The sequence below is a fragment of the Orbicella faveolata genome, unplaced genomic scaffold (genome assembly GCF_042242905.1).
Source record: "Orbicella faveolata isolate gen_17 unplaced genomic scaffold, um_ofav_v1 contig_14, whole genome shotgun sequence".
Taxonomy (NCBI): domain Eukaryota; kingdom Metazoa; phylum Cnidaria; class Anthozoa; order Scleractinia; family Merulinidae; genus Orbicella; species Orbicella faveolata.
This window is the reverse complement of record NW_028301541.1, coordinates 9,702,501-9,723,409: the sequence shown is the minus strand read 5'-3', so window position 1 is coordinate 9,723,409 and position 20,909 is coordinate 9,702,501. Positions and strand designations below refer to the sequence as shown.

At 38.7% G+C, this 20,909-nt stretch overlaps 2 protein-coding genes across 2 annotated transcripts; one reads left to right on the top strand and one right to left on the bottom strand.

The window, feature by feature from the left end:
• The first annotated feature begins 4,107 nt into the window (after positions 1-4,107).
• On the top strand, positions 4,108-7,725 carry LOC110069558 (vesicular inhibitory amino acid transporter-like). Its single transcript, XM_089286523.1, has 2 exons — positions 4,108-4,402; positions 5,994-7,725. The coding sequence occupies exon 2, from the start codon at positions 6,067-6,069 to the stop codon at positions 7,411-7,413; it is 1,347 nt and encodes a 448-aa protein (XP_089142649.1). The 5' UTR covers positions 4,108-4,402; positions 5,994-6,066; the 3' UTR covers positions 7,414-7,725.
• Positions 7,726-16,954: 9,229 nt separating this feature from the next.
• Positions 16,955-18,374, bottom strand: LOC149113892 (vesicular inhibitory amino acid transporter-like). The gene has a single exon (XM_089287708.1). The coding sequence runs from the start codon at positions 18,372-18,374 to the stop codon at positions 16,998-17,000; it is 1,377 nt and encodes a 458-aa protein (XP_089143834.1). The 3' UTR covers positions 16,955-16,997.
• Between the last annotated feature and the right edge of the window lie 2,535 nt (positions 18,375-20,909).

Sequence of the window (20,909 nt, the reverse complement as noted above, 5' to 3'; positions counted from 1 at the left end):
AGCGACAACTTTTTTTATAAGGAGGGCGGGGGATGGGTCAGAATGAATGAAAAAAATGTACTACTTTCTAAAGGAACTGCAGGGCTGTGTCTTGCATAAGGTTGTTATTCCAAAACAGCAAACAGGGACCAAAGAATTGCTCAGTGCTGTAATCTTAATGTTATGATTTAAAGAGTGACTTCTAAATTATAATAGTTTTTTTTTTTCAAGAGAAAATAAATAGAATGAAACTTGATCATCTGAATTACCTAACTGAATAATAAGATTCCAGTGTCAACATCTTTAACTTATTTAGGAACTTACATAAATTACACACAGTTCTACAACCCTCAAGATCTCTTTCTCACTAATAAGCCAGATACATTTACCGTTTCTAGGGTTGGTCAAATCAGATTTAGTGACCACTCCCTAATTTATGCCGCTTGCAAGCACAAGTTTCCAAATCTTGCTCTTTTAGACAATACAAGAAACTTGTGATTGACAGTTTTGCTAAAGTTATTGAGCTTATTTATCTGCAGGAGTCCGTCATGCAGTCATTGTAAAGGAAAAGAAGAATTAATAATTGAGAAATGATTAAAAATGCCAAAGTCTGTCCAACCATCATTTGTGAGCTTACTTCGACCTTTTCACCTTATAGCCTTTGGGCTTATTTGTCGAAGTTGTTTTTTTCCTTCTGAGGCTTTCGTCTTACAACGCCAAAACATCACTGAAATGAAGAATGGATCGCCTGAAAGGGACATGACTAAGCCATCCCCCAACCCCGTCGAAAAGCAATTTTGCTCGGAGACCGAACTACAGCGGAGTTCTCTTTACCAGTCTTAGCCGTGTTTACCAAGTTAACGCACATTATGATTGGCTTAACATATTACATTAAGTCAGAGGACATGTCTACCACAGAGGACAGAACTGCACGGCATACACTCAAGCTGGTTACCAAGGCCCCTTCTGTTTAGCTCTCGAAGGAAAGAAATTGATTGAGGACCTCGGATCGATGTTGCTGAGCAGTAATTGCGTAATGGTGGCGTGTTGGACAAAACCTTTCGCCAGATTATTTTACTGCCTTCCTAAGAGGATCCTGTACCCAGCTCTTTTATAGCAACACCCTTTGCAACGTTTTGTAAACTTACTGACGTTTGAAAGTGAAGAATGATCATCGCAGTAAATTTTCCAATTTAAGCAATTGGAAAGAAGAAGCCTGAGAAATATCAGGGCTTCAACGGGATTCGAACCCGTGACCTCCGCGATACCGGTGCGATGCTCTACCAACTGAGCTATGAAGCCACACATTGGGAGCGAGGTCAATTTATTGAGTTCATATCTTCCCGTGAGGAGTGAAATGATGTGAAGTTTATACGAAATAATTCATATATGAACTGCGGTTGTAGATGAAAGTGAAGAATGATCATCGCAGTAAATTTTCCAATTTAAGCAATTGGAAAGAAGAAGCCTGAGAAATATCAGGGCTTCAACGGGATTCGAACCCGTGACCTCCGCGATACCGGTGCGATGATCATTCTTCACTTTCATCTACAACCGCAGTTCATATATGAATTATTTCATATAAACTTCACATCATTACTGACGTTTGTCACCTTATTCTTAGAACGTTTCCCAGCATGTTAATTTATGACAATGTGGCTCAACTTTCGAATTGAAAGTTGAGCTCATTTCTCAAATATCAGGAACTTTTTGTAGATCTCAGCCGGACATTTACTATGGGTTAAAACATGCTGATTTCTCAGCTGACAGTTTAAATGCTCTTAGAAATGTATTGATTTGGCCTTTAACTTGGCCTAAAATACAAAAAATGTTGATGAAACTTTCGGACAAGTGGAGTAGCGCCACTTACCGATCAAGGATAAACTGTTCAAGAAAATCGAATTATGACATATAGCGTGGCGTACAACCCCATTAACTTACAGAACAAACGAACTAAAAGAAGGATAAAATTCTTGTAAACGTACACTGAACCAGTTTCTAGGTTTCTTGAAAAAATGTTTATGAAGCCCAACAAAGTTCTTTTAGTATGATAATGTTTTGTTTTTTGGCCTTGACCGTGCGCAAATTACAAATTACAATTAACGTTCACTTTTGTCTGAGGAGCTAATCAATAAAACATTTCGGTTAACATGCCTAGTGTATCAGCGAAAAACAAACGATTGTGTACCGTCTCCGAAAATGATCAAATGGATCGATAAAAAGTTTATTGCGCAGCCCAGAATTAACCTACAGAGCTTGAAAAGTAGTCCAGATAGCCCGATATACAACACCGTTTTTAAGCATCCTTGGAATCCCCACACGGACTATACTAGTATTCTTGAGAGTTCCTTTGGGCCGTATGGATCTTAACCATGCATGCAGAAGTGTAAATGAATATTTGATTAACGGCTAAGGGACACGGAATGTTGGAGTGGGGGATCCGGCGGTCTTCTTAAAAACCTATTTGGTATCTCTTATTTGACGTCAGACCTGACAAAAAAAATCGAATATAACTACATTTCAGGTATTTTTTTTGCTATTCTCAAGAACTTCATCGATTTGCATACCGGCACTTGAGGAGTGCTTTAAAAATTCCTGATGATCATTAAATCGCCCTTTGCTAGAGATTATATTGATAACAATGATTAAAATAGTTTCTTCATTGAATTGAACATATATATATCTACCTGCAGTTTTGAAAAAGGGGTCTGTTAATTGTGCTGTGAAGTTATTTTTGTTGGTAAACTTTTCAAACCAGTTTGACTTGATTAATAGTCTTTTGGATTTTCTTGTTTTCATTTTCAATTTGAGTCTGGTTTTTCTAGATGAAGGTAGGGGCTGTAGATCATAAACATGCCACACTGTCAAAATCAAACTGGTTTGTTATAAAGTTGAAGCCAAAGGTAAATTTTGTAAGCACAACGGGGTTGCTATAATGTACTGATCTTACCTCTCCAAGCCGACGGGCGGGTCAACCCTACATGGGCTCAGACAGTGACTTAATCTGAGTGCAAAAGGACATGTTGTTTTACAGAAAATGCATGACCTGGAAACATAGAGCCATTACAATTGCACTTTTCCTTGAAGTTTTGAAAAACGCATACCTAATTTTACTCCGCGAGCTCTGCTGAAATCGATGCCGCAGGCATCGATTTCAGCTTAGCGTAGCACATTATTTTCCAGGGGGGGCTCCGTTACCGGAAAGTCTGGAGACATCTACAGGAGTGTGGCTAATTGTGGATACCTCTTTGGGGTCCCTGGCCCTTAATCCAGGGGGGTGGGGTCGGTTTGAACTTGTGTCCATAGTCTCAAGTCAGTCTGACGGCTGGGTATGTACTTAGCTGTCCGACGTGACAGAATCCTTAAAGTGCACGGAATTTCCCAAAGCTGAGTGGGTTTATTGCCTTGGCAGAAGGTTCCACTATTGTCGTGAGGGGGAGGGGGGGGGCTGATATGTGCGGAGTGGTACCTGACCCCCGGGGGGAGGGGGAGATTTCAAGGCACTTTAGTTTGCTGTCATTAAGTTATGCTTGCAAAGAGCTTTTATCTGATATGATGACAGTTAAGCCTGAATTCATCCACAGGTGGCCCAGAGATTCTAGTGTCATTTCCTTTTTGCACTAGATGAAGTGTGGAGTGCGGAACTTGGTAAGCACTGCTTACATGACTCTATTAGGCACTAGCTGTTATTGGGCTGTTCGGACCTGGTTTTCAAAACATCAGGTATATATATATTTCAGGACCAAAGTGCACGAGCCATATACCATATTAGAAACCTAAATGATCAACTTCTATACCATATTTTAAACCAAAACGGCTTACAGTCCAGCGCCTCACATACTTACATAAGCTTACAACGTTAAGAAGAACTTAACACCCTCGAGGGTTACATCTCAAGAAAGGTTCTTTTCAAGTGCGTCATTTCAGACACAAGAAAGAAGACAGTTCGTCTTGACGATGATTCGCCTTGACGATGATTCGCCTTGACGATGATTCGCAGCACGTTAAATTTATTCATGTCGTCCGGCAGAAGTAAGTGCTTCTATAGTTTTAAAACCACCCCTCAGTTAAGATGCAATGCAATTAACATTTTGCTATCGTTGACGCGTGAAACTATATGGTCCGGTAACTCGTTTGATTGACGGATTTTGCTTTGTTGTGTTCGGCACATTTGCAATCGCCTCATTGTTACTTTCTGCACGAATGAATATCATCACAAAGTGAAGACTTCGCCAAGCAGGAGGTAGGTAAGGCGAAGTATAAGAAAATTACTGCAGACTTTACCTGAGTGGATCGGCTCCATCGAAGTTTCACTTGCGAAGTTTCGAAAATTGGGAAAATCGCAACACTTGTGTTTCAGGATGAGGGCATAGCCTATTCTAAGGAAAGTTTCTAAGGGGATTGACATTCTCACACTTGTATGGTAAGTCGTGATGCCTATTTTATGGGCGCGATATCTCTGTTCAAAGGAATTACGCTGATAAGCTATTGTTTTCTCTTAACGTTTGGTGAAAACACGGTAATGTCTGTCTCACCGTACTTAAGATTGTCACCTTCATGGATATGGTTGTATAATAGTGCAATTAATTGTGAGTGCTCATGCAAATTGTGTTATTGAAAGTCTTTCGTTGAAAAAGGATTGTCCAAATCTGTACATGATTGTCGTTTCATGACAACGAATTTTATTTCGACAAAAATGAAAATACATTTACAGCCAATGAATGTCAAAGGAAGATATTGTTTATCTTTTGATGATTTTGAATGTTAATACATATGCAAGTGTTATCCTTGAACATTCCTTACGCGCAAATGAAGGTCATATTGGTGTTAGTGAGAGTATATTGACCATAATGAAACAAATTTGGACTCAAATGAATGGATATTTTCTGTAAATGAACAGCAAAAGGTGTAAAGTGACAGTTAGATTCCCCACAAATGCCACGAAGAAATAGAATCCCATTTGAACACAGCGAAAGGATAATCAGGGCCTAATTAAATGTGGACAATGGTATCGTTTCATGCAAACATATTTGCCACGATGCAATAGTGAGGCAATTGAGAGATAAATTCTTCAGCAAATTTGATATTCTCTTTTCCAAAAATAAATGTTATTATGGCTGTAATGTTTGTCTCACCGCACTTAAGATTGTCACCTTCATGGATATGGTTGTATAATAATGCAATTAATTGTGAGTGCTCATGCAAATTGTGTTATTGAAAGTCTTTTGTTGAAAAAGGATTGTCCAAAAGTGTAAATGATGGTCGTTTCGTGACAACGAATTTTATTTTGACAAAAATAAAAATACATTTACAGTCAATGAATGTCAAAGCAAGATATTGTTTATCTTTTGATGATTTTGAATGTTAATGTCTATGCAAATGTTATTCTTGAACGTTCCTTACGCGCAAATGAATGTCATGTTGGTGATAATGAGAGTATAAAATAAAACCATAATGAAACAAATTTGGACACAAATGAATGGATATTTTCTGTAAGTGAACAGCAAAAGGTGTAATCAATTCATTGATGTAAACTTGGGGGGTACGTTTCACTTGTTTTGACTGTAAATGGCATAGTATTAAATAGATATCCCTCGCCATGCTCTACGAAATAAGGAATGAGGGTTCACTCCACCATCTTGTATTCTCCATCTTGGATTTCACTACTTTCCCAGAGAAAAATAAATTGATTTGATGGACAATGAACTAAAAATGATACTAGAATGTAAGAAGTTACTAATTCTGCAAGCTGCTAAAGAAAACCGAAAAACAGAAACGAAAAATCCTGTCACAAAAAGTCAGAAATTTGGATAACCCGCATGTCAAATGCGGTTGTCATGGCGATGCAGAACAACCAACTTATCGAATAGTAAATCGATACCGAATTTTATCGATCAGCTACTCCCGTAGCAGCGTCGTAAGCACTTGTAACCTTATAGGATATTGGTTTTAACATGGAAAGGTTAGTTGTTTTTGACCAAGTGAAAGCTGACAAAGAACGTTTGAAAATATAGGTTCCTGACGTAATATGACAATTCGCCTGTGTGGGAATGCTTTACGGCTTCTTCGGAATCAAGCTATTTAGAGATGGACGCAGCCTACCTTCCTCTAACAAGTGAACAATTTGATGAGCTTGAAGATGCTGAAATTTTGACGCTGCTACAGTCTTCAGACGGAGAGAGTTCGTCTGATGATGGTCTTGTTCTTCCATCAAAGAAAAAAGTCTCGCCTGACCCCTCCTCGGGTGATTCGTCAGTGTGGAGAGCTGCAGTGAATCTTTTTAACTTTATGGAAGGTATTGGCTTTCTTGCTGTGCCCTATGCGCTCAAAGAGGGAGGAATAGCCGCCATGGTAATGTTTATAATAACCCCAATTATCATGCGGTCTTTAGGAACAATTCTAAGTGAGTGCCTCTATGACGAGGATGAGCAAGGAAACAAACATCGCGTGAGGTCAGGATATAAAGATCTAGGCGACGTGCTTTTACCCAAATATGGTGGTTATATAGTGTCTGGTATTATTCAGCTGGTCGTCTTTTTGGCGGCTGTTTCTTATCTTGTCCTTTTCGGATCTGTCATGCGCCATGACTTCCCGTCTGTACCCATCACAGAGCGCATGTGGATAGGAATCGCTGGATGCTTGGTGTTGCCGACAGTTTTCCTGAAGTCACTCTCGCAGATTGCATGGTTAAGTGCTACCAGCGTGGTTGCTGTAATTGCAGTTGTAGTGTATATTTTATGGTACGGAGCAGAGAACACGGACGAGTGGGACCTGAGCACCATCCTGTTTTGGGACACCGAAGGTGTGTTTACATCTTTATCAATTTTGCTGTGCAGTTACTCTTCTCACCAAATAATTCCATCTGTAGAGGGAAGTATGGCCGACAGAACAAAGTTCGGAAAAGCTTTAACTTTCGCTTATGTCGTAAGCGCATCGATGAAATTATCCTTCGCTGTTTTTGCTTTCCTTTCCTTCGGCGCCAACACAAATGAATTTATATTAAATAGTATTCCCTCAGGACCCGTTCACAGAGCTGTTGGTTCTTTCTTCGCTTTGAATTGCATACTGTCCTACGGTCTCGCTATTTATCCAGTGATTGAGTCTGTTCACAAATCAGTTACCACACGCATTCAAAATGATCAAATACCTGACTTTGTGACAAACGTAGTGATTCGAGTCACAGTAGTTGTTCTGTCAGTCGTTGTGGCCATTTTAGTGCCAAGTTTCTTGGTAATCGTTTCATTTATCGGAAGCGTATTAGATTCTCCCGTATGCTGCATTTTCGCAATTGCCTTGCGTTTTAAGCTCAAGTATGAGCGCCTTAAGATACATCAGGTCTGTTTTGATATTTTTGTAGTATTTTTCGGGGTTATCGTAATGGTATTAGGTGTTACTGTGTTCATTAAAACCCTTATTAACTTTCATGAACAATAACTAATACTCTACATTTCTCAAAGTGCCTCAAGCTAGATATTTGTTGCCATAATTTAAAAACGTACTATTTTAGATATGTACATAATATACCATTTTATAAAATAATTGAGCTCCTACGCGCGCTCTTATTGGTCGTTAGGTGTGTTTGGATGAGAGTGTGCAAACACGGTTTTGACGTTTGATAGAGTACTTTTTCCTGGTTTACATAGCCTAATAAAAACACTTGGGGGGCTGGGAGAATTCTCTAAAGTTATGAAAACCCTCGACTACGTGTCGGGTTTGCATAACTGTCTCGAATTCCATCAACCCTCCTCGTGTTTAAATGAGGCTAGCTATGTAAACACGGAAAAAGTCCTCTATTGCTTAATAGGGAACTTAAGCAATCCACGACGACGACGGCAACGAGAACGTCGCCAAAAAAAAGGTTTAATGAGCAAAGCAATAGCTGTGCACGTGCGTTATAAATCTTTGTACATTTCTTTGCCGTCCTCTGCAAAACAGGAACGTGAAATGACCAAGTTCTGCGTTGTCCACATTACATTACAACTTGAATCTTTGCTTCTCTAAACCGCTGATGTATTACAGGATTAGAGTGCTATTTAGATGGATATCGCTCCTGCTTCACAACATCTTGTCTAATTCATGAAAGAATTCCACAAACACGCAACAATGTTCTTCGCACAACAACACTGATCTAACACTACCATGTCAATGTAAACTGTGACTATTCTCAGAAATCGCGCAATTTTCCGTCTTCTAGAGTGGCTTGCAATTAAGTGTTGGAAAACCAAAACTAAAATAACAACTCTGGCCAAAGAAAAAGGACACAGATAATCCGCGAATCAGACCTAGCTTAGAGTAAGTACAGGCGACCGGCGCAGAGCGCGGGAAAACGTGTGTGACCGAGTCACGATTGATTTTGCTTTACTCAGTACTGATTGGTCAAGAAAATGCATGGCACGTTTTTTTTTGTTTTTGTTTTTTAATTGAAAACCAAAGAAAGGGGATGATTTCCGACTTTTAAGTGAAATCCACTCTATATCTCAGCCTGTGTGTTGCATTTAATCATTTTAGCAACAATTTTGTAAGGGGGAGGGGAACGTGGCAGAAACAAATACGCTTTATTAAGAAACTATTTAGCTGCATCTCGTTTAATTATATATAGCAAAGAGAAACAGAAAAAATTGGTTAGTACTGTAATCTTGATGTTATGATTTAAAGAGTGATTTAAAATGATAATAATTTTATTTTTAAGACAAAATAACTGTAAGGAAATGTGATGATATGAATCCTTCAACTTAATTATGCGAATCGTATCAATATGCAGTGAATGTATTCAGCTAAGAAACTTAAACGAATCACACACAGTTCTATAACCCTCAAGATCAATACAACATCAAGAGTAATTTTCTAAAGTATTACAGTCTTCTATCTGCAATACCACAGAAATGGAAAACTATGCTAAAGCAGAAATGTCTTCTACCGTCATCTGAATACGTACCACGTACAATCGAAAAGCTCACATGCAAAACAGTTTACAATACTTTGCTCAATCACCAGCACTTCCCTGCTTCATTTGCAGAGAGAAGACTCATTGAACGCGGCTTTATCTTTTAAGAAAGACAAAAAATCTATTCACTTTCTTTTCGTGTCACAAACGAGGTAAAATTATCCGTGTTTCAATATACAATAGTTCATAATATCCTGTATACAAATAAAATCCTGTACAAGATAAAAAAGAAGCAGCAACCCAATTATTCTTATTGCCATGACATTGATCAGACACCACTCCATTTATTTGTGGAATGTCAATTGCTAAATCCTTTTGGAATGAATTTACAAAGTGGTACAACGCTACATGTAAAGGAGACATTGCTTTGGAGCAAAACAAAGTTATCTATGGTGTCTGAAAACACACATCGTCCGGTTTCCCCGAAATCACGTGATCATAGTTGGAAAATATTTTCTTTACATTAACGCAATACAAGATGAAAAAAGACCCCAGTTCACAGTTTTCGTAACCCTCGTTAACGAATAAATTGAATTAAAAAATACATTGCGATTACGACAAATAAACTACTTTCTTTTTCTAAAAAATGGTCCGATTAACTTTTAAACAATTAACTATTGGCGACCAGCTGTGCAAGTACAAATATTGTTGGTATCTATTTGTAAGTAACTTAATTAAATTCATCAATTTGTAAGTAATTGCATTGTATCGTAGTATTAGTATTGTTCTCAGTAGGACGTTTGTATAGGTAATCATACACTTGCGAGTTCAATTTGGAATTTAGTTGGCACGAGTGAGCTTTTTCAAAAACTCTCAAGTGCAAATTAATTCCGAATTGAACGAGAAAAACCGTATGATTACCTATTAATAACATAAACATGAAAAAATTCGCCTGGAGGAAGAGCCGGAAGATTTTTCTTAAAGCCATTTTTTCTCATTCGAGAAAACTTTTTTCAAAGTTTCCGCACAAAATTTCATCATTTTACGTGATATCATCGGCCTAGAAAATTCCCTACTGTCTTTCAGCCAATCATAATCCAGAATTACGATGTGTAATTTGCACTGGTGTTACACTTTTTGCACTGATGTGACACTTTAACTGCATTGCTCTCAGCCAATCAGAATCGAGTAAATTTTTCATGTATATTATTATGTTAGTAATATCGTATTGTAGGTAGTTTCGTTTTTCTTTAAGTCGTTTTAGTACCGTATTGTTAATAGTATGAGTATTACTTTATGAGTAGTATAGTTTCAGTAGTGTGTTCCAACTTGTTGTGCATGAAAAAGATACATTTTAAAAACACTATATATTAAAGGCATTACTTCTCTAGTAATTAATATGCTATAGATATTTAGCTGTATTGTTTTTGTGACAATGTAATTATTATTATTATTATTATTATTATTATTATTATTTTGTTTTTTGGTATACTTTCGTACTTTGATCGAGCTTACTGGGCGCTTAGGCGCAACGGGTATAAATAAAGTGTTGATCGATTGTAAAAAAAAACCCAATCTCTTTCTCACTAACAAGCCAGATAAATTTGCTGTTTCTAGGGTTAGTCAAATCGGACTTAGTGACCACTCGCTCATTTATGCCCCTTGCAGGCACATCGATTTTCAAATCGTTCTCACCTAGACAATACAAAAACTTTGTGATTGACATTTTTGCTAAAAATATTGAGCTAATTTCCTTGCTCTTGGTTGAGCAAATTCATGATCCAATATCAGCCTGGGAGCTTCGGAAAAACGTTTTAATACGTTTTAATGTTTTAATACATTTCGAAACTTTAATAGGAGTTTTAATGAGAGACAGGTGTCCTCGGAAGAACTGGACATTATGTCTAAAAATAACTTAAGGGGGATTACCTTGGGTATAAGGCCTTTATGGGGGATTCACTCTCTTACCTTGATCTTCTCTTGTTGGAGATCAATCACCGAGAAAAGTTGATCGCCGACTCGATGGTGTTCCAAGACGATTTCTCAAAGTGTCAATGCCACTTACTGCCTCCTTCTTGACGCACGATCTTCCACTCAGCCATCTCTCCGGGGAGAGGGGGGGAGGGGGACAGACTCCCATATGAAAAGGTTGGGTATACTCGTCGTCTCGCTTAGGTGTGTAAATCAAGGATTCTGGTCTCAACTGGGGTGCTCAGGACGAAACACCACTATTTTTAGCTGTCAGAGTATCTTTTAGGGGCACACAAAGAAATAACAATTAAAACACAACGCTCTCATTTCCACTTTTAAGCTCGATTTCCGTCGCTTGCTCGAGTCCGGTGTACTATCCCAAGTTCCTTTCCCGAACAGCGGCTGGTAATCTAGCCTATTCCGTTTTAAGTGGTATCTATTAGGAGTTAAAAAAAAAACCCTCGAGCCATACCCAGATTGGTCTCCCCGAGGGGTTGAATTGAACATCCCCGACCTTTTCATATGGGAGTTTCTCCTGGGATGTTTAAGATTAAGGGGCTCTTATACTCTCAGATATAAATTTTTCTCCAAAAAACCATTTTTATGGAACGTGAAGATTCAACATCCCTGTCCATTTGCAAATCGTATTTTGAAACGATTTTCCTCTAATTACTCCTTGATTTACGTTTAAATTAAGAAATCTGAACACTTGTTGCTATATTTCAACATAGCAACACCCATAGCAACCATTGTTTACAGTCTAAAAGTACTCACAAAATGGATTTAGTTCAGTACATCGTTATGATACTTTACACAAACGCGTTATGAGAATTTTGCATCATGGTCCTGAACATTGTTTCCTCTACCATCTTATACGCCCCTCATACTTGGTTAACATTTCTATGAGTGGTGAGTATTCGGGTATTCAATGAAACATTTGTGTAAAACCTTTAAATATACCCCTTCCCCTGCCTCTAACTCCCCCCCCCCCCCGCTCGTTCACTGGACCAATCTGGGCTCTCGGAGACCGAAGTGAAACTTTAAAGCCTTATTTCTCAAATGACCAAATAGACGGATCACCAATATCTCGCACACGATATCTCCACTGGGTTTTCACGGAATGTTGTCAAATTTTCAACATTGGTGAGGAACACAATTATCTAGGTCTTAAACCTCCAAAATTTGCAATCTATGAATTTTTTTCCCTGTTATTTAGTTAATATAGTTAACATTAGTTAATATTAGTATACCTTTGAAAATTTCACGAGAAAAACCCCCTCAAAAAATTGTTTTCTGAGGTTCGTCTCCTGGACAACTTGCTTATGGACAGGATGAACTTAATTCCATGCTTCTCGAACTATTCATTATTGCGTCATCGTGTTTATATTTAACACCACTTTTTAACACTTAGGAGCTAGTTATTCATTAACTATCGTGGCGTGTGAAAAGGAAAGCTCATTTTTGAAGCCAGAGTGCAAAGTCCTGTAACGTGGTACCAAAACTGTTACACAGAGTTGTTTTACAAAAAAAAATTAAGGTATAAGTCCCCCTTAAGCACGGCGAATCGATGCTAATAGAGGGGAATGACATTGAAGCTCGACGGACTTCCAAGGAGCTAACAAAGATTGTACGAGCTGGAAGATCAACGAAAGTCCACAATCATTTGTTTTACGCTCATACACTATGCATGGTTAGTTAACCGAAATGTTTTTATTGGCTAGTTCCTCAGAAAGAAGTGAACATCCATTGTAATTTGCGCAAGCAAAGCCAAAAAAACAAAATATAATCATACCATAATTGTCAAAGAACTTCGTTGGGTTTCATGAATATATTCTTGTGGAAACCTAGAAACTGGTTCAGTGTTTACAAGAAGAAAGGCAGAGAAGAAAGAATTTTATCCTTCTTTTAGTAAGTTTATTCTGTAAGTTAATGGTTATGTACGCCATGATGTCTGTCGTGGTTCGATTTTCTTGAACAGTTTATTCTTGATCGGTAATTGGGGTTAACCACTATACTTGTCCAAAAGTTCTATTAACATTTTTTTGTATTTTGGGGTTAACTGTCAAAATAATATATTTTTTAAAAGAATTTAAACTGTTAGCTGAGAGATCAACACTTTTTAACCGATAGCAAATTTCTAAGATCTCAAAAATATCCTGATATCTGAGAAATGAGCTCAAGTTTCTATTCAAAAGTTGAGCCAGGTAGTGAAAATTCAACATGCTGAGAAATGTTTCTGAAATAAGGGAACAAACTTCAGTGAGTTTTACAAAACGTTGCAAAAGGTGTTGATATAAAAGACCTGGGTACAGGATTGTCTGAGGAAAGCAGTAAAATAATCTGGCGAGAGGTTTTGTCCAACACGCCACCATTAGGCCATTAGCTCATCAACATTGATCCCAGGCCCTCTATCCATTTCTTTCCTTCGACAGCTGAACAGAAGGGAACTTGGAAACGAGCTTCTGAATTCGCCATTGCAGTTCTGTCCTCTGTGGTAGACATGTTCTCCGACGTACTGTAATTAGCTAGGCCAATCATATCGTGCGTTCTAACTTGGCAGACGCATCTAAGACTGGTAAAGAGAACTCCGTTGCAGTTGGGTCTTCGAGCAAAATTGCTCTTTAACCTACAAACCTCACGTCGAGAAGAAAATATGGGAAAGCCTAGTCATATCCCTTTCAGCCGATCTATTCTTCATTTTAGTGATGTTTTGGCGCTTTAGAACGAAAACCTCGGAAGGAAAAAACAACTTCGACAAATCAGCCCAAAGGCTATAAGGTGAAAAGGTCGAAATAAGCTTACGAATGATGGTCAGGTTGGCGAAACTTCGGCATTTTTGATCATTTTTCAGTGAATAATTCTTCTTCTCTTTGCAATGATTGAATTACGAACTCCTGCAGTTGAATAAGCTCAATATCTTTAGCAAAATTGTCAGTCACAAATTTCTTATATTGTCTAGATGGGCATGATTTAAAAACTTGTGTGCTTGCAAGAGGCACAAATTAGGGAGTGGTCACTAAATCCGATTGAACTAACCCTAGAAACAGCAAATGTATCAGGCTTATTAGCGAGAAAGAGATCTTAGAGGTTATAGAACTGTGTGTAGTTTATGTAAGTTCCTAAATAAGCTAAACATATTGGTATGACTCGCTTTATTCGATTAGATAATTCAGATAATCACGTCTCATTCCATTTATTTTCTCTTGAAATTAAGTCACTCTTTAAATCATAACATTAGGATTACAACACTAAGAAATGTTTTTGTTTCTGTTTGCTGTTTTGTAATAACAAACGTATGCAAAACACAGCCCAACAGCTCCTTTAGAAAGTAGTACACTATTCTATTCATTAACTTTGTTCTGACCCGTCCCCCGCGTACCTCCTTACAAACACAGTTGTCGCTAAAGCGATCAAATGCAACATGCATATGCTGAGGTATAGAGTGGGTTTTACTTGAGTGTCGAAAATAATCCTTTTTCTTTGATTTTGCACCAGTAACTATAACCTTTAAATTAAAGCTGTGTTCATTTGAGTGTCGAAACGCTATTGGTTTTGCATTAATTAACTAAGCTATACGATTAGCTTAAAAAACTCGCGCCAAAAAACCAAAACGCTTTACTTAAGCTACGTGTAATTAATTCTAGTTTTGATTGGTTCACTGTATTGTCTGTGTGCGCCCTTCGTGATTGGCTAGATTTCCGGATGACTTTGGTTTCAGTTTTACGACACTCAATTGGAAACCGCCCTTAAAAAGACGCGCAACTTTCTGGACTAATCAGCATTCAGTAATGAAACGAACACCAATCATGACGTTTTCCCGCGCTCCGTGCCCACTACATGTACTTCAAGTTTTGATTGGCCCAGTGGATTGTCTCTGTTGTCTGTGTCCTTCAATTTATGATTCACCAGACGTTGAATATGTTAGTTTTGCTTTTTGAGTCTGAAAGCCACTCTAATGTCAAAAATTTAGAGAAGCAACGTCAGTGCAGTACGCCTAAATTCTTTTTTAAACTTATTGCAGCTTTCTCTCTATAAATCATTAATGGTCAAATAGCCTCAATTTTGCCCAAAGGCTGTTCTGCAACTTTGCTTTATACCTGTGTTGCTTTAATCAGCCGGGGAGGTTTATAAAGTGCCTATGGATTACACCATTCAAAGTTTGAGTAGACTGCAATGAAAATTACGTGTGAATTTTTCTTACAACTCTGATTGTCTGGTGCACCAGCTGTGCAATATCGTCCTCATCTTCGTTGTTCTTTCTTAAACTATCGGCCATATCGGCTGATTAAACTCTCTAAAACAAACTGACGTCAAACTCTTTCATCGCGAAACCATTTGGCCGCGCGATTCGCATGCCAGTTTTAAAGGTAACACGAATAACTCCCAACGCTTGTAAAATCCGCAATTGTTATCATAACTTTCTTACACTTCAGAATAGGCCATTTTACAGTCGTGCACTCAGTTACCTGGCCTATAAATGCAAGGTGACTTTGCTCCAGTTTGATACAGACTGTGCTTTTCTCATTGAAATGTCACCTAGTCTGCATTAATTGACTTACACAACAATAGCGGTGAGATCTGTGTCAAAACAAGGTCACCTCCAGCCTCACTGCCATTCAAAGGCCAGGTCGCTGATCAAACAGCTGTTATTAGGGAGCTTAAGGGCCCATTAACCGATCTTTTCGAGTCGTTGCTGAGGAAAATTTAGTCTCATCTAACCTTCTCATTTTTAGTTAGTTCAGAGTTATTTCATGTGCTTCAACTTTTTCATGACCAGTAACACTAGTGATGACGTCATCAGGCTCCCGGGCAAATTACTTTCTCGTGATTTTTTTCATTGATTTAATATTTTAATTTAAATCCTCATCACGCTATGCATCGATTTTGTTTCATTTCTAAAAGGTCAGATTTTGAGAGCATTTCAAAATATTGAAAAATTCGTAATTTTCTGAAAAAAGCATGATTTCGAAAAAGGAATGTATAGCTATGTTGCCAACGTGGGCTTTAATCGAAATTCGTGGAAAAAGGCTGGATTTAATGAAAAACCGCGTTTCCTTTAGCATTTAAAGAAACCGGAAGTGCGCCCGATATCTATTGGAAGTTACCCTATCAGCGCGTGCGCAATTTACACTACCAGCACACTTCGGTAAGATCAAACAAAGCCACACGGAGTTAGTTTTTCTCTTTCTATTGCTCTTGCTTTTCTGTTTTTCTCTTATTTTGTCTTTGCTTGTACTTTTTTTACTTTGCATTTTGCGAAACACAAAGAAAAACATCTAAAATGTATGCGAATTTGCAAGTTTTTGAGTTGTTTTTATTTTCCGTGCTCAGGCTGACGTAAGTGACCGGAAGTGAAATTTAACCTCCTTGGCAACGCGCGCGAGCGCGCGCACGAATCGGTTAATGGGCCCTTAAGCAACGACGACGATGACGTCGAGGACGACGCCTGTAAAAAATGAAGTTACATTTTACAGGCGAAATTCTCCATTGTCTAGATCTGTTCGGTACGCCAATGGCTCTAAAAGCGTACTTATAAATATGCAACGACAGCGTTCAATTCCAAATAATAATAACAATAATATGAAAAATTAGCCGTCGTCTCCACGTTCCGTGGACGACGCAGAACTTGGTTATTTCACGTTCTTGTTTTGCAGAGGACGGCAAAGGAATGTACAAAGATTTATAACGCACGTGCACAGCTATTGCTTTGCTCATTAAACCTTTTGTTTGGCGACGTTCTCGCTGCCGTCGTCGTCGTGGATTGCTTAAGTTCCCTATTAAGCAATAGAGGACTTTTTCCGTGTTTACATAGCTAGCCTCATTTAAACACGAGGAGGGTTGGGGGAATTCGAGACAGTTATGCAAACCCGACACGTAGTCGAGGGTTTTCATAACTTTAGAGAATTCTCCCAGCCCCCCAAGTGTTTTTATTAGGCTATGTAAACCAGGAAAAAGTACTCTATCAAAAATACGTGCGAGTCTAAAACGTCAAAGCCGTGTTTGCACACTCTCATCCAAACACGCCTAACGACCAATAAGAGCGCGCGTAGGAGCTCAATTATTTTATAAAATGGTATATTATGTACATATCTAAAATAGTACGTTTTTAAATTATGGCAACAAATATCTAGCTTGAGGCACTTTGAAAAATGTAGAGTATTAGTTATTGTTCATGAAAGTTAATAAGGGTTTTAATGGACACAGTAACACCTAATACCATTACGATAACCCCGAAAAATACTACAAAAATATCAAAACAGACCTGATGTATCTTAAGGCGCTCATACTTGAGCTTAAAACGTAAGGCAATTGCGAAAATGCAGCATACGGGAGAATCTAATACGCTTCCGATAAATGAAACGATTACCAAGAAACTTGGCACTAAAATGGCCACAACGACTGACAGAACAACTACTGTGACTCGAATCACTGCGTTTGTCACAAAGTCAGGTATTTGATCATTTTGAATGCGTGTGGTAACTGATTTGTGAACAGACTCAATCACTGGATAAATAGCGAGACCGTAGGACAGTATGCAATTCAAAGCGAAGAAAGAACCAACAGCTCTGTGAACAGGTCCTGAGGGAATACTATTTAATATAAATTCATTTGTGTTGGCGCCGAAGGAAAGGTAAGCAAAAACAGCGAAGGATAATTTCATCGATGCGCTTACGACATAAGCGAAAGTTAAAGCTTTTCCGAACTTTGTTCTGTCGGCCATACTTCCCTCTACAGATGGAATTATTTGGTGAGAAGAGTAACTGCACAGCAAAATTGATAAAGATGTAAACACACCTTCGGCGTCCCAAAACAGGATGGTGCTCAGGTCCCACTCGCCCGTGTTCTCTGCTCCGTACCATAAAATATACACTACAACTGCAATTAAAGCAACCACGCTGGTAGCACTTAACCATGCAATCTGCGAGAGTGACTTCAGGAAAACTGTCGGCAACACCAAGCATCCAGAGATTCCTACCCACATGCGCTCTGTGATGGGTACAGACGGGAAGTCATGGCGCATGACAGATCCGAAAAGGACAAGATAAGAAACAGCCGCCAAAAAGACGACCAGCTGAATAATACCAGACACTATATAACCACCATATTTGGGTAAAAGCACGTCGCCTAGATCTTTATATCCTGACCTCACGCGATGTCTGTTTCCTTGCTCATCCTCGTCATAGAGGCACTCAGTTAGAATTGTTCCTAAATATCGCATGATAATTGGGGTTATTATAAACATTACCATGGCGGCTATTCCTCCCTCTTTGAGCGCATAGGGCACAGTAAGAAAGCCAATGCCTTCCATAAAGTTAAAAAGATTTGCTGCAGCTTTCCACACTGACGAATCACCCAAAGATGGGTCAGGCGAGACTTTTTGGTTTGATGGAAGAACAAGATCATCGTCAGACGAACTCTCTCCGTCTGAAGACTGTAGCAGCGTCAAAATTTCGGCGTCTTCAAGCTCAGCAAATTGTTCACTTTCTGAGGAAAGATAGGCCGCGCCCTTCTCTAAATAGCTTGATTTCGACGAGGCCATAACGCATTTCTACACAGGCGAATTTTTAAGTACCGTCAGAAACCTATAGTTTTCAAAAATTCCCGTTGAGCTTTCATGGCGTCAAAAAGCAATCCTACAGAAACGAATCAAAATTAGCAGCTAAGCTCTGAATACTGAAACCAATACCATTAAATAATTAGTTTACAAGTGCTTACGAAGAAGGTCGGCATTGCCGGAGTAGCTGATCCATACAATTAACAGTCGATAAGTTGTTGCCATCGCAACTGCATTTACATGCCGGTTATCCAAATTTCTGACTTTTTTGAGAAAATTCTTTCGGTTTTTGTTTTTTTAGCTTTCCTGAGCAGCATTGCAGATTTAGTAACTAGTCACTTTTTAGGAGCATTTTTCTGTTCATTGCCCATGAAATCACATTATTTTGCTCTGGAAAAATAGTGAAGTCCATGCAAAATGGAGGATCCAAGATGGCGGCGTTAGCAACGTCATGTGAGGTCAGACGATTTTCATTTCAACTCGCGTAGGGCATGCCGAGGGATATTTATTTAACACTAAACCTTTTATGCATGTCTTATAACAACGAAAACCCAAGGGAAGTCTTCTTCAAACCACCACCCCTCCCCACTCCCTCCCCGCCGTTGCCAAGGTGTGTTATGTGATACGTAAGTGTCCGACAGATCCTTATCTGCAACGATCTATGTCAGAGTAGCATTTGAGGACCTTTTTCTCGATTCTGCGCCCTTGGGAATTTAGCGTTACGTTCGCTGACATCTCGTAGATCTTCATAGCCATGGAATCTAGACTTGTCAGCAGTTTTGGGCGCTAGCGACCGCTATACTAGCAAAGGGAACACTTATCTCGTTGACTCTTAATGACCATGCTTTTGTTGTCAGATTGTATTTATGAATAGTTTTTATAACTATTTTAGAGCTAGGATAGAACATCCGTGCAAAGGGTCTGTGATCCCCTAAATAGACCAATTTCGATATATTTAAATTCAGCCTGAAACAATAGATCTCAGTACAAGGCTCTGGGGAATCACTCCAGAGTTTGTGAGGTTTATTCCCTTGAGCCTCGTGCTGAGGTCTGTTGTGTTAGGCTGAATTTTAATATATCGAAATTGGTCTATATCTCGAGTGAATTAAAAACCTCGATATGAAAAACATATGATGTCTGTTGTGAAATATGAAAACGTTCAATATCACTAGGCTGAGGTAACGAGAAAGACCACGCCGGCTCTCCCCGGCGGGATTAGTGCGGAAAGGAAAGCCAACAATAATTTTCCCGAAAGAAATAGCTACTTGCAAATTCCGTGGTGCAAATTCGTCCAAACAATTTCGGTCAAATGATGTGCATCACAGTGGAAGATGAAGTGAAACGACTGGTATTCTAAGGAAATTTAGGGAGAGGAATCGTACTGTCGGAATTTATGAGCTGAACTTTTAACGTATCATAAACAACGTTTCACTCAAGATCACTCCAAAAATTGATCATAACATTTTCCGTATCACAAGAGCCAGAGCTGGCTTTTCACTCAACAAAACGTCCAGAGTCTTTTGAAAGTCTTCCGAACTGAAAATCTATGGAACCCATCGATAGGGATAACCGTGGAAAAGAGGCATTACGATTTACCAGCCATTGGCCAGCAAGTGTGAGAATATCAATTCCCAGAGAAACTTCCCTTGGATTAGGCTATGCCCTCACCCTGAAACACAAGTGTTGGGATTTTCCCAAATTTCTAAACTTCGATTGTAAAACTCCACCCAGGTAAAATCAGCAGTAATATTCTTATACTTCGCTTTACCTACCTCCTGCTTGGCGAAGTCTTCATTTCGTGACGATACTCTTTCGTGCAGAAAGTGACAATGAACTGATTGCAAATGTGCCAAACAAAGCAAAGAAAAATCCCCGAATCAAACGAGTTACCAGATCATAAAGTTTCGCGCGTCAACGAGAGCAAATTGCATTGCATCTTTAGTGATGGTTGTTTTTAAAACTGGAGACGCATGCCCTTGCTATACTACATGAGCAAATTTAACCTGCTGCATCTAGGCCCAAGGCAAATTATTCGTAAGAGTAACCTGGTTGCTTTATTGTGCCTGAAATGACATTAAAAGAACCTTTGTTGAGATGTGATCCTCAAGGGTGTTAAGTTCTCTTTATAATTATAAGCATAATTAATAAGCTTGCATAAGTATGCGAGACGCTGGATTGTGCTGTTTTGGGTTAAAATATGGTATAGATTTTGATCATTTTGGTTTCTGATAAAGTATATGGCTTGTGCACTTTGTTCCTCAGAAATGTATAATTTTTAAATAAAGAAATTATTTTCATCATTGTTATCATTAGTTCATAGCCAGCTGTTTCATAATCAACTTATGTAATTCTATTCATTCTGTCACCTTTCAGGCATAGTCGTAATGCAGTGTTTGATAATTAGTATGCATTGTCCCGCAAGTTCAAATATATGCAGAGACGCTTCTGGAACTTTCTAAGATTTACATAAACATAAAAACTTGTGAGTTTAGCTCGACATTTATTCATTATTAGTGTGAG